The sequence below is a fragment of the Pelmatolapia mariae genome, linkage group LG3_W (assembly GCF_036321145.2).
Source record: "Pelmatolapia mariae isolate MD_Pm_ZW linkage group LG3_W, Pm_UMD_F_2, whole genome shotgun sequence".
Lineage (NCBI taxonomy): Eukaryota > Metazoa > Chordata > Actinopteri > Cichliformes > Cichlidae > Pelmatolapia > Pelmatolapia mariae.
In genome coordinates this window covers 9,152,259-9,165,536 of record NC_086229.1, presented here as the reverse complement: position 1 = coordinate 9,165,536, position 13,278 = coordinate 9,152,259, and the positions used below count along the sequence as shown (strand labels likewise).

Genomic DNA, 13,278 nt, shown 5'->3' with positions numbered 1-13,278 from the left:
GTTGGGGTGAGAGAAGGAAAACAGGATAAAGACATGCTGTGGAAGAGAGACAGAGTTGAATAACAGATATGATTCAGTGCAGAGAGGTCTATTAACACACAGTGAGTGAGAAAGGTGACTGAAAAGGAAAAACTCAATGCATCATGGGAATCCCCTGGTAGCCTACATCTATTGCAGCATAACTAAGGGAGGATTCAGGGTCACCTGGTCCAGCCCTAACTATATGCTTTAGCAAAAAGGAAAGTTTTAAGCCTAATCTTGAAAGTAGAGATAGTGTCTGTCTCCTGAATCCAAACTGGAAGCTGGTTCCACAGAAGAGGGGCCTGAAAACTGAAGGCTCTGCCTCTCATTCTACTTTTAAATACTCTAGGAACAACAAGTAGGCCTGCAGAGCGAGAGCGAAGTGCTCTAATAGGGTGATATGGTACTACAAGGTCATTAAGATAAGATGGGGCCTGATTATTTAAGACCTTGTATGTGAGGAGCAGGATTTTGAATTCAATTCTGGATTTAACAGGAAGCCAATGAAGGGAAGCCAAAACAGAAGAAATCTGCTCTCTCTTTCTAGTCCCTGTCAGTACTCCTGCTGCAGCATTTTGGATTAACTGAAGGCTTTTTAGCGAGTTTTTAGGACATCCTGATAATAACCAATTACAGTCGTCCAGCCTGGAAGTAATAAATGCATGAACTAGTTTTTCAGCATCACTCTGAGACAGGATATTTCTAATTTTAGAGATGTTGCACAAATGGAAGAAAGCAGTCTTACATATTTGTTTAATATGTGCGTTGAAGGACATGTCCTGGTCAAAAATGACTCCAAGGTTCCTCACAGCATTACTGGAGGCCAAGGTAATGCCATCCAGAGTAAGAATCTGGTTAGATACCATATTTCTAAGATTTTCAGGGCCGAGTACAATAACCTCAGTTTTATCTGAATTAAGAAGCAGAAAGTTAGCAGCCATCCAGGTCTTTATGTCTTTAAGACATTCCTGCAGTTTAACTAATTGGTGTGTGTTATCTGGCTTCATGGATAGATAGAGCTGAGTGTCATCTGCATAGCAGTGAAAATGTATGCTATGTTTTCTAATGAAACTGCCTAGGAGAAGCATGTGTAATGTAAACAGAATTGGTCCTAGCACCGAAATATAATTGACCTCAGTGTGTGAAGAGGACTCTCCATTTACATGCACAAATTGGAGTCTATTAGATAGATATGATACAAACCACTGCAGTGCAGTACCTGTAATACCTACAGCATGTTCTAATCGCTCTAATAGGATATTATGGTCGACAGTATCAAACGCTGCACTAAGGTCTAGCAGGACAAGCACAGAGATGAGTCCACTGTCAGAGGCCATAAGAAGATCATTTGTAACCTTCACTAAAGCTGTTTCTGTGCTGTGATGAGCTCTGAAACCTGACTGAAACTGTTCAAATAAGCCATTCCTCTGCAGATGATCTGTTAGCTGTTTGACAACTACTCTTTCAAGGATTTTTGATATGAAAGGAAGGTTGGAGATTGGCCTGTAATTAGCTAAGACAGCTGGGTCTAGAGATGGCTTTTTGAGTAAAGGTTTAACTACAGCCACCTTGAAGGCCTGTGGTACATAGTCAATTATTAGAGATAGGTTGATCATATTTAAGATTGAAGAATTAATTAATGGCAGGACTTCTTTGAGCAGTTTTAAAACAGTTCTTCTGTTTTTAACAACGTTGAGCCATAGTGAGAGAAAAAGGAGCTTTATGGAAGGGAAAAATGTGATGAATTGGTCATTAAATTTACACCTGGATCACAACACTCCAGCAGGTGCAGCCATCGTCCATCACCTGTGCAACACTCACAGAAATATATCAACTGGGTAAATGTTAAATGGCCTGTATTTGTAAAGTCCCTAAGGACCCCGAAGCGCTTTACACTACATTCAGTCATCCAACCATTCACACACCCATTCACACACTGGAGATGGAAAGCTACATTGTAGCCACAGCCACCCCGGGGTGCACTGACAGAGGCAAACATATATACACAGGTGAGGCTGCCGGACACTGGCGCCACCGGGCCCTCTGACCACCACCAGTAGGCAACGGGTGAAGTGTCTTGCCCAAGGACACAACGACGGACTCTGTCCGAGCCGGGGCTCAAACCGGCAACCTTCTGATTACGAACTGCCAACTCTTGAGCCACGATCGCCCAAAAGGAGCAGCTTTTACTTTGAAGGCCAGTTGTCTCTGTTTCCTGTTTCACATTCTACAACTTCAACAATTGCACATGAATTATTCTTCATACACAGACCCACAGTCACGATTGCTCTAATTTATCACTGACAGCCAATAGAAATAAAGAAAACTTTTATGAACTAAAGAAAGTGTCAAACATCAATCAAAGATCTGAAATATAGACAAACAACAATAGCTGCAGTCAGTGAACTCACCTCAGAGCCTCCAGTCGACAGTTTGGACTCTCCAGTCCAGCACACAGAAGCTTCACTGCTGAATCCTGCATGTTGTTCCAACTCATGTCGAGCTCAGTCAGATGGGAGGGGTTGGACTTCAGAGCTGAGGCCACAACTTCACAGTGAGTCGCTGAGAGTCCACACTGAATCAGTCTGTGATTATAGAAAATATAAAATGTGTTATTATAAAAGCAGAAAATCTGCATTATGAACACAGACTGAATGTATATGAAGAAAAAACAGAGTGACGTCATAATCTGATGAATATCGGCTCTTCACATCTGTGCTTCAGCTCCTCTGACTGTGTTTGACATGACACAATGATCCAGTCTCTCTCAGACCTGCAGACTTTTAATAAGAATCTGGACACCTGGACGTAGCGTTTTGTGGGAGAAACATTTCAGTGGGCTGGTTTCAGTCATTATGCAAATGTACTGTTTATAAGGTTTGGGTAAACCTGCAGTCAGCTGAGACTGAAGAAGTCACTTGGATGAGAGACGAAACGTTTCTCCCACAAAACGCTACGTCCAGATGAACAGATTAAACTTTTGGTGATGAACATATGCTTTTCTTATGTGCTTCAGCTCCTCTTACTGTGTTTGACACAACGATCGAGTCTCTCTCAGACCTGCAGACTTTTAATGAGAATCTTTGTTTGGCTTTAATCTGCAGATGAAGGAGGAAGATGGCGTCATATTTAGGCTTCCATAATGTCCACAGTCTGTCAGTGAGATCTGATCCAGAGTAGGGCCGCCACGATTACATCGACTATCAAAATCGCAGACGGCTAATTTAATAGTCAACACATCGTTTAAAGCATTGTAAGATCCTGAAAGACGCAGGAATAAGTAGTAAGTTTTATAAGTGTGCGTGTAATAACGGACTAAAACAGAAGATGGCAGCAATGCATCTACAAGAATGCCAGCTGCCGTTAAACCCTGAAGAAGAAGAAGCAGCCTCCGGTATCGTAGCTGTGCCCAAATTCAGGGGCCGCATCCTCCTGTGCCCACATTTGTAGGCCAATTACGTTACATCGACGTGACAAAGGCTGTCCAAATTCAAATAATCCTCCAAATGCGTCCTCCTTTTCCCCAGATTTGAAGGATGGGTCGGGTGTAACACCTTGGTGGCCCAACCTATCCTAGAATTTATAGCGTGGCCCAGCCATTTCCCGTTTCCAACAATGGCGGGAGCTGCTTAGTTTAAGTATTACTCTTATTACTCTTTCTGGGTCACAAAATAAACGTTCAACATATTTTCTGCCAAGAATTTTGCTGTATAAACTTCAAATATCTACTCGCTTTATCAAGACATACCATATTTGTAAAAGTGCTCTGACGTTTCCTAGACGTCTGTTACCCACCAGCTCGATAGCTAGTTGTGATTCAAGGGTCATTAGAGCCGGTGAGGACACCCAACTCCCAGCACATCGTTTGCAAACCCCTGCGTCCTTTGGCTACTCAGGTTAAACATGATATATAAGTCACTTAGATAACTTAAAAAATGTTATTGTTTGGCTTTGCCTTTATTGTTTGGTTTTATTTGTTCCTGAGTAAATCGCTTTGGCTGAGATTAAAGTTATAGTTTTCACACAGCTGAATAAACATCAAACAGAAAACTGATTCAACAAGAGTGTGAGATGCTCAAGAATATACTCGGTAGTCCTGTTACATTTTAGATAGCAAGGAGCAGACGGCTGAGTTTATTAAACTCCACTGAGACAATCTGCAAATTTCCTTTAAAGTTTAATAAACTATCATCTTGTCTTTATTTTTAGTTAGCACATATCTTAAACACTATAAGGTGTAAGCTAATGATAGTTATATAAGAGCAGATGCATGCTGGTGCAATAAGCTGTACGTTTTATGACTAATGATGGCAATGGATGCATGATCTGATTAGTCGACTAATTGCAAAAATAATCAGTGACTAGTCGATTTTCAAAATAATCGTTTGTGGCAGCACTAATCCAGAGTCAGAGTGAAGACACACATTTGGACTGTTTCCTGTGTTGAATATGTCTCCAGAACATTTTGAATGAGTTCAGCTCAGTGAAGAGTTCCAGCTAGGAAAGATGATCTCTGTTTGCTACCTGCTGCTGCCAGGTACGACCTGCTGACTGTTACCAAATGGAGCAGAAATCTCACCACTGGACAATAATGTTGAATGAACTCAGAGCTGCTGATATCAGATCTGATTTCCACTAAACTGTCAGGTCTTGTGTGGAGGCGAGGAAGAAGGAACCCAAACGCAGGACTCGCAGGTAGGTGAAGACTGGTGAAGGTTTATTATAAGGAATGGATGAACAGATGGTGAACGGACACTGACTGGCTGGATAACTGAATGGCTGACTGGACTGACCGAACACACGGGAAGGACAACATCACACGAACATCACCAGAACATCAATGACACGACAAGGGCTGAAGGGAACAGAGGGCTTAAATACATGACTAATAAATGACAATGATTGGAGACAGGTGAGAGCACAGCTGATGTGTAGTCTAACTAATGATGTATGGAAGGAACTGGAACATGAGACAGGCTGGCACAGAAAACATGGATGTGAAAATAAACTGAACATGACAAAACGGAAAACACTGGGTCAACGACCCAGGAACCCTGACAGTACCCCCCCCTTCAAAGGCCGGCACCCGACGGCCGAAAGAGAGAAGGACCAGAACAGGGAGGGCGGAGGGGGCCCAGGATGGAGGGACGGAGTCCAAACAAAAACAGTTCAGGCGGGCAACCACGTGGCCAATGGCTGAGCTGAAACAGTTCCGGTGGGCGACCACGTGGCCGGCGGTGATGCCGGAGTCGATCTGGTGGGCGGCCGCGAGGAAGACGGCGGCGGCCACTGAGCAGGTCTGGTGGGCGGCCGCGAGGAAGACGGCGGCGGCCACTGAGCAGGTCCGGTGGGCGGCCGCGAGGAAGACGGCGGCGGCCACTGAGGAGGTCCGGTGGGCGGCCGCGAGGAAGACGGCGGCGGCGGCCACTGAGCAGGTCCGGTGGGCGGCCGCGCGGAAGACGGCTGCGGCCACTGGCGGCCACTGAGCAGGTCCGCAGGACCAGGCGAGGCTGGTGCAGAGGCTGAGGCCGAGGCTGGACCAGGCGAGGCAGAGGCTGAGGCCGAGGCTGGACCAGGCGAGGCAGAGGCTGAGGCCGAGTCTGGACCAGGCGAGGCAGAAGCTGAGGCCGAGGCTGGACCAGGCGAGGCAGAAGCTGAGGCCGAGGCTGGACCAGGCGAGGCAGAAGGCGAAGCAGAAGCCGAGGCTGGACCAGGCGGAGCAGAAGGCGAATCAGAAGCCCAGGCTGGACCAGGCGGAGCAGAAGGCGAATCAGAAGCCGAGGCAGGGCCAGGCGGCGCGGGGGCCTCTGGCTGGAGACAGGCAGGGCCAGGAGGCGAAGAGGCCTCTGGCTGGAGACAGGCAGGGCCAGGAGGCGCGGAGGCCTCTGGCTGGAGACAGGCAGGGCCAGGAGGCGCGGAAACCCCTGGCTGAGGTGCGGCCGGGCCAGCGGGTGCGGAAACCCCTGGCTGAGGTGCGGCCGGGCCAGCGGGTGCGGAAACCCTGGCTGAGGTGCGGCCGGGCCAGCGGGTGCGGAAACCCCTGGCTGAGGAGCGGGAGAGCTCACAGCTGGCTCTGGATGCTGCTGCTGCAGGTCCGGGAACAGAACAAGTTGGTGGATGAGTGGCTGGGCGACAGAAGGCTGGGCAACAGAAGGCTGGGCGACAGAAGGCTGAACTGACTGGAGGACGGGCGACTGGGGAACAGGACAAGACTGGAGGACAGGAGACTGAGCTATAGAAGATTGGAGGACAGGAGACTGGACTACAGGGGACTGGACGGCAGGAGGAGACTGGACTACAGGGGACTGGACGGCAGGAGGAGACTGGACTACAGGGGACTGGACGGCAGGAGGAGACTGGACTACAGGGGACTGGAGGGCAGGAGGAGACTGGGCTGACCGGAGTGGAGCTGACCGGAGTGGAGCTGACCGGAGTGGAGCAGCCTGAGCTACGGGTGCCTGAGCTACAGGAGCAGCCTGAGCTACGGGTGCCTGAGCTACAGGAGCAGCCTGAGCTACAGGTGCCTGAGCTACAGGAGCAGCCTGAGCTACGGGTGCCTGAGCTACAGGAGCAGGCTGGACTGACTGGACAGGAGCAGGCTGGACTGACTGGACTGGAGCAGGCTGGACTGACTGGACAGGAGCAGGCTGGACTGACTGGACAGGAGCAGGCTGGACTGACTGGACTGGAGCAGGCTGGACTGACTGGACAGGAGCAGGCTGGACTGACTGGACTGGAGCAGGCTGGACTGACTGGACTGGAGCAGGCTGAACAGCAGGTGAGTGAACTGACTGGGCTGGAGGCTGAACAGCAGGTGAGTGAACTGACTGGGCTGGAGGCTGAACAGCAGGTGAGTGAACTGGCTGGACTGGGAGCTGAACAGCAGGAGAGTGAACTGGCTGGAATGGAGAGGGTAATGGATGAACAGAGGTGGGTGAGGCTAAGGGCTGAGCTGGGGTTGGTGTGGCTAATGGCTGAGCTAAAGACTGAATTACTGAAGGTGATAAAACTGCAGCCTGGGCTAGTAAAGCAGGTGCCTGAGCAGGGGACACCTCAGCTAGCCTAACCAGGGACAGTGCGAGGGCGTGAAAAGCTGGATCAGGCGGTGGATGAAGTGGTGGACTGATGGGGAAGCAGGCTAGCTCTGCCGAGCCTCCAGAGCATGAGGGCACTGGCTGGAGAGTCTTGGCTGGGCCTCTGGGATGATCAGGTTGGATTCTGGCTGCCCTCAGCCTAGGCGCTGGGACAGGCTGACAGGTGGACGAAGGCGCAGACTCAGATAAAACAGTGCTAGAGCGACCAGGCCTAGGGTTTGCATACACAGGGGCTGTAACAGATTTATCAGGGATTGCTCTGGCCTTTCTGCCATCACCATTTACAGTCTTTAGTTGAACAGTCTTCGGGGATGTTGAAGCGCGGGTATTGTCCTTAATGAATCCTAGCTCAGAGGGAGCAGAGCAGAAAAGTTCTTCCCAGGCCACATCGTCATCTAGGAGGGAAGTTCCCCATGAATCGGAGATGAGTCTATTATTCATTTTATGTGAAGAATCAAATGAGGAAGGCGGCAAACAGTCACTGCGACTCACCGCCGGGAGTTGCTGAAAATAGTCCATGTTATGGCGGCGTGTGCGCCGCTTTCTCCGGGAAGAGGAAGCGGGCGGGGTACACAGCCGAGCCTCTGGCACGGGAGCCTCCGTTGAGCCGAGGTGGGAGGCGTAGCCGCTGTGCAGTGGCGAAGTGGAAGAGCCGGTGGGTAAAACGGCTGGCGGGCGAGCGAGGAGCGGAGCGGCGGGAGAGTGAGCGGCCGAAGCTCGGCCTGTGACTCCCACTCTCCGCGGCGAATGCTCCAATGCAGGTAAGGCAGCAGGTGGAGGACTGCGGCGTCTCCGAGGTCCGCCAAGAGCCAGACGGGTCCCCTCAAAGACATGATCCCTCTCTGAGAAGAGCCGCTGTTTCCTCCTGAGCTTCTCCGCCCAAATGGAGAGCGCTGCGTCCTGCCGCTCGAAAAGTTCAGAGTCCGCTGGGTCCCAATCGTGTCTTCGTGGCACGGGTCGTGTCATTCTGTCAGGTCTTGTGTGGAGGTGAGGAAGAAGGAACCCAAACGCAGGACTCGCAGGTAGGTGAAGACTGGTGAAGGTTTATTATAAGGAATGGATGAACAGATGGTGAACGGACACTGACTGGCTGGATAACTGAATGGCTGACTGGACTGACCGAACACACGGGAAGGACAACATCACACGAACATCACCAGAACATCAATGACACGACAAGGGCTGAAGGGAACAGAGGGCTTAAATACATGACTAATAAATGACAATGATTGGAGATAGGTGAGAGCACAGCTGATGTGTAGTCTAACTAATGATGTATGGAAGGAACTGGAACATGAGACAGGCTGGCACAGAAAACATGGATGTGAAAATAAACTGAACATGACAAAACGGAAAACACTGGGTCAACGACCCAGGAACCCTGACATAAACAAAGAAACGATTCACTCATTTTAGCTTTCTAAACTATTAGTCTGCTGGTATATCGCCAGTTGGTAGAAAAAGATTTGTATTCCTGTTCTGGGCTTCAGTGTTTATGAATCCAGATCCAGTTGACAGCAAGTGGACAGGTGAGAGTGAGAGTGGACAGGTAACCAAGGTCGCCAACCAATCAGAAAGCTTCTGTTTGACCCACAGTCACTGATGATGACTGCACATAACCAAGCAGTGTGTTACTCTGATATCAAATATGGATCCTGCTCTTATAATAATGATCATCAGATGATATTATTGTGTTATTTTGTAGCTGAATACGATGTTTATGTGATTATCAGTGAAAGAAGCAGTGAGGAGGATGGAGAGAGAGAGAGGACAGAGGGTGAAGTTAGAAACACTAAAAGGATTTTTCATGGATTTCATGGATGATTTGAGTGATTTCCAGCAGGACACTTAAACATGTCAGTGGACATAAAGAACATATTCACTGATATGAAACGTGTCATTGAACAGGATTAATATCAGTGTAAACATGATGGAAACAGCTGTGACTGCATGGATGTGACACACTTCAAATCTGTTCTCCACTCTTGGATTTGGGATCCATGGAGCTGCTGCTGAGTCTGTACAATAAAGGATGGTGTGGAAGTTTGCAACGTATGGACACAGACATGTTGTGTTTACAACCTAAATCTCCCACCATCTATAAAGCACTGATGACATCATGGCGTTTGGCGAGTGCTGCCAGGAAGTGAGCTCGAGGATGTAAACAGCAGCCAGAAACACAACAGTGACTTCCATCAGCATAAAACAGGGACGACATTTCAGCAGCAACAACTACACATTGAAAAATCAGCTCTGTGATTAATGAGGACATGAAGTCAGACATTTGTCATTAGGAGCAGCAGCAGGAATGAGAGTGAATCCATGAGCTGCTGTGACATCAGCATTAGTTCACAGATTGGACACATGTTCAGTCCAGATGTCAGCAGTGTCTTCTCACTCAGTTTGTCCCACTGTTGGCAGTAAGAGAGCACAGCTGGTTCACCTCTGAGCCTCACTCTGAACCACAGCTCTGTCACTCATCAGGACATCACACTTTAATCACACTAAACCAGAGTCTTCCTCAGAGCCTTCAACCTCACTCACCATGTTTATGAAACTAAACTCTGTGTCTGTAGTTCTGTCTGTAGTCAGAGGAGAAGCTCATGGTGACTGCTCTGGATATTTGTCTCTGTTTCTAACATTAGGGTTCACTTCACTACAAAGAAGCTCTTCATAGATTCTTATTTCTGTCTCTCTCTAACAGGAGTGTCTAAATGACCAACAGCAGCAGCAGCAGATTAAAATTTTGCCCCCTAATGACACAACACAGGTACTACATGTAGATGTGAGTCTACAACACACAGCGTACGACTACCAATGCAGGATCATGCTGAGTGCACACACACATTTCCTGATCAACACAAAATATAATTTTATCTGAGAAACTCAAACTAATGAGAGTCGCTTAGTACTGTGTATATCTGAAGAACTAAACTACTAATCCAATGATCACATCTGGACTCACCGAGCCTTTCTGCAGTTTCTCACAGCTGGAATCAGTCTCTGTCGTCCCCGCTCTGATGTGTTGTACTTCTGCAGGTCCAACTCATCCAGAACCTCCTCTGACATCTGCAGCATGAAGGCCAGAGCTGAGCACTGGATCTCAGAGAGTTTCTTCTCTGATCTGTTCTCTGACTTCAGGAACTCTTGGATCTCCTGATGTACTGAGAGGTCGTTCATCTCCATCAGACAGTGGAAGATGTTGATGCTTCTGTCAGGAGAGATTTCATCCCTGTTCATCTTCTTCAGGTTGTTGATGACTCTCTGGATGGTTTCTGGAATGATCTTTGTCTGACCCAGCAGACCTCCTAAGAGTCTCTGGTTGGACTCCAGACAGAGGCCATGAAGGAAGCGAACAAACAGGTCCAGGTGGCCATTTTTACTCTGGAGGGACGTCATCATCACAATCTCCAGAAAAAAATTCAGAGATGACTCATTCCTGTCTATCCCCAGGAACATCATGAGCACCTCTGTCTTCCTGTTGGTGTGACAGTGGAACATGTAGACTGCAGCCAGAAACTCCTGAATGCTCAGATGAACAAAGCAGTAGACTGGTTTCTGGAAGATCACACACTCTCTTTTGAAGATCTCTGTACAAACTCCTGAGTACACCGAGGCCTCTGTCACATCCAGACCACACTGCTCCAGGTCTTCTTGGTAGAACATGATGTTTCCTTTCTCCAGATGTTCAAACGCCAGCCTCCCCAGCTTCAGAAGAACTTCCCTGTCAGCCTCCGTCAGCTTCTGTGGACTTGTCTCATGTCCCTCATGGTACTTGTTCTTCTTCCTCTTTGTCTGAACCAGCAGGAAGTGTGAGTACATGTCAGTCAGGGTCTTGGGGAGCTCTCCTCTGTGCTCTGTAGTCAACATGTGCTCCAGAACTGTAGCAGTGATCCAGCAGAAGACTGGGATACTACACATGATGTGGAGGCTCCTGGATGTCTTCATGTGGGAGATGATTCTGCTGGACAGCTCTTCATCACTGAATCTCCTCCTGAAGTACTCCTCCTTCTGGGCGTCAGTGAAGCCTCGTACTTCTGTTAGCCTGTCGACACATGTAGGAGGGATCTGATTGGCCGCTGCAGGTCGGGAAGTTATCCAGACGAGAGCCGAGGGAAGCAGATTCCCCTGGATGAGGTTTGTCAGCAGCTGGCTGACTGATGACTTCTGTGTGACATCAGACAGCAGCTTCCTGTTGGTGAAATCCAATGAAAGTCTGCTTTCATCCAGGCCGTCAAAGATGAACAAAAGCTGAGAGACAGCCAGCTTCTCTGCTGTGACCTTCTGTAATGTTGGATGGAAAACATGGAGCAGCTCCAGAAGACTGTACTGCTCATCTCTGATCAGGTTCAGCTCCCTGAATGAAAGCAGAACCACCACACTGACATGTTGGTTCTCCAAGCCCTCTGCCCAGTCCAGAGTGAACTTCTGCACTGAGAAGGTTTTTCCAACACCAGCCACGCCGTTGGTCAGAACCACTCTGATGGGTCTCTGTTGGTCAGGTAAGGCTTTAAAGATGTCCTGGCACCTGATTGGAGCGTCATGGAGGGCGTCCATCTTGGAAGCTGTCTCCAGCTGCCTCACCTCATGTTGGGTATGAACCTCTTCACTCTGTCCCTCTGTGATGTAGAGCTCAGTGTAGATCCTGTTGAGGAGGGTTCTACTTCCTGTTTCATCACTTCCTTCAGTCACACGTTCACATCTCCTCCTCAGACTGATCTTATGTTCATCTAAAACCTCCTGCAGACCAACATCTGCTGAAAGAAAGAGAAAGAAAACTCTTCAGTGTCTGAACAACAACAAGAAGTCCAGTTTTCAGAAATGAGTCCATCAGCAGACAGATGTTCAGTCTTACTTTGTACACAGCTGCTCTGACTGGCTGTCTGCAGTCCAGCTCTGCTTCTGGATCTTTCTCCACACTGAGGACAGGACGAGTCTCCTGATGAAGCAGACTGGTCCCAGTATGAGGAGATGCACTGTCTGCAGAACCAGTGTCCACAGCTGGTAGAGACTGGATCCTTCAGGACGTCCTGACACAAAGCACAGCAGGACAGCTGCTCCTCCTCACAAACACCACTCCTCTTCCTCTTCCTCCCTCTGTGGACACATTTCATCATCACTAAAATAATTTACTGTTAGTGACAAAGATCCAGATTTGACCAAACTGCAGTTCCTGTGATTTCATCAACAGTAGTGAGCTGATGAGGTTAGAGCTCTGGGAAATATTAAATTTTGATTGATAATCATGAACTGTAGAAACTTATAAACAATAGAAAAGTCATGTGTGTGTGTTCATGTTGTTCAATGCGCTTGAGTGCACTTAGACTTAAGTAAACTGAGCTAGCTTTGGAAGCTGTTTACACGTGTCTGATTCTGTCCTACTCTCACTTATACTGCATGTTAATACAGTCAGATTCAAACTAAATCTGTTGTCATGGACATATTTTTCTGTTCCTCATAATTTAGGTTAATGATTCAAACTATAAAGTTATGACTGACTGGCCATGACTGACCATTCTATTTTATTTGAAGGAATATTTACAGAGTCCAAACCCTGTGAACTATTTTAGCTTTAATAATTTTTGGATTCAGGTATCCTGCACTCATCTTTGGACATTTGTAAGTAAATATTTTAAAACTCTATCAAAGACTCCTGATGTGGATGTTTGGAGAAGGAAAAGAGGGACAAAGTGGAGCGTCGAGCTGAGGCTTCATTCACTGCAAACCTGCAGTTATGTTTTCTTGTGTCTAGTGTTTGCTTGTTCACAGCTGCAATAAAGCTGCCTCTTTGACTTCATCCTGTTGTGTTTGGGTCCAATCCTGAATGCCACACAGCACTACAGGACAAAGTCTAAGATTTTTATCTTTTTAATGAATCTTTGGTCATATTTATCCAGAAAAACACAAAAATGTAAAGGAGCTCATCACAGGACTCTGAACTTGTTGGTCCAGGTTCAACACTGAACTCTGGAGGGTTTCCCTTGGACCGGTCACTCCTCACAGATCAGAATCAGAATCAGAATCAGAAACAGCTTTATTTGTCACAAGCAGGTTGCCCTGCAGTGAAATGGGACCCCCCCCCCCCCCCCCCCCCCCCCCCGACCTTACACACATTACACAGACATCACTTGGGGTTACAAGTCGGAGATCGGTAGCGTTACAG

The 13,278-nt window shown here is 48.0% G+C and overlaps 1 protein-coding gene across 1 annotated transcript in view; it reads right to left on the bottom strand.

Annotated features, from left to right (window-relative positions):
* The window catches only part of LOC134620409 (NACHT, LRR and PYD domains-containing protein 12-like), a 365,684-nt gene that overhangs the window by 351,556 nt on the left and 850 nt on the right, over positions 1-13,278 (bottom strand). Inside the window, exons 2-6 of the mRNA XM_063466576.1 lie at positions 13,049-13,115; positions 11,971-12,200; positions 11,292-11,872; positions 10,081-11,183; positions 2,433-2,606 (exon numbers count right to left, since the gene is read on the bottom strand). Of these exons, the coding sequence (XP_063322646.1) occupies positions 2,433-2,606; positions 10,081-11,183; positions 11,292-11,872; positions 11,971-12,200; positions 13,049-13,115 (2,155 nt within the window). The remainder of the gene's footprint in view (positions 1-2,432; positions 2,607-10,080; positions 11,184-11,291; positions 11,873-11,970; positions 12,201-13,048; positions 13,116-13,278) is intronic.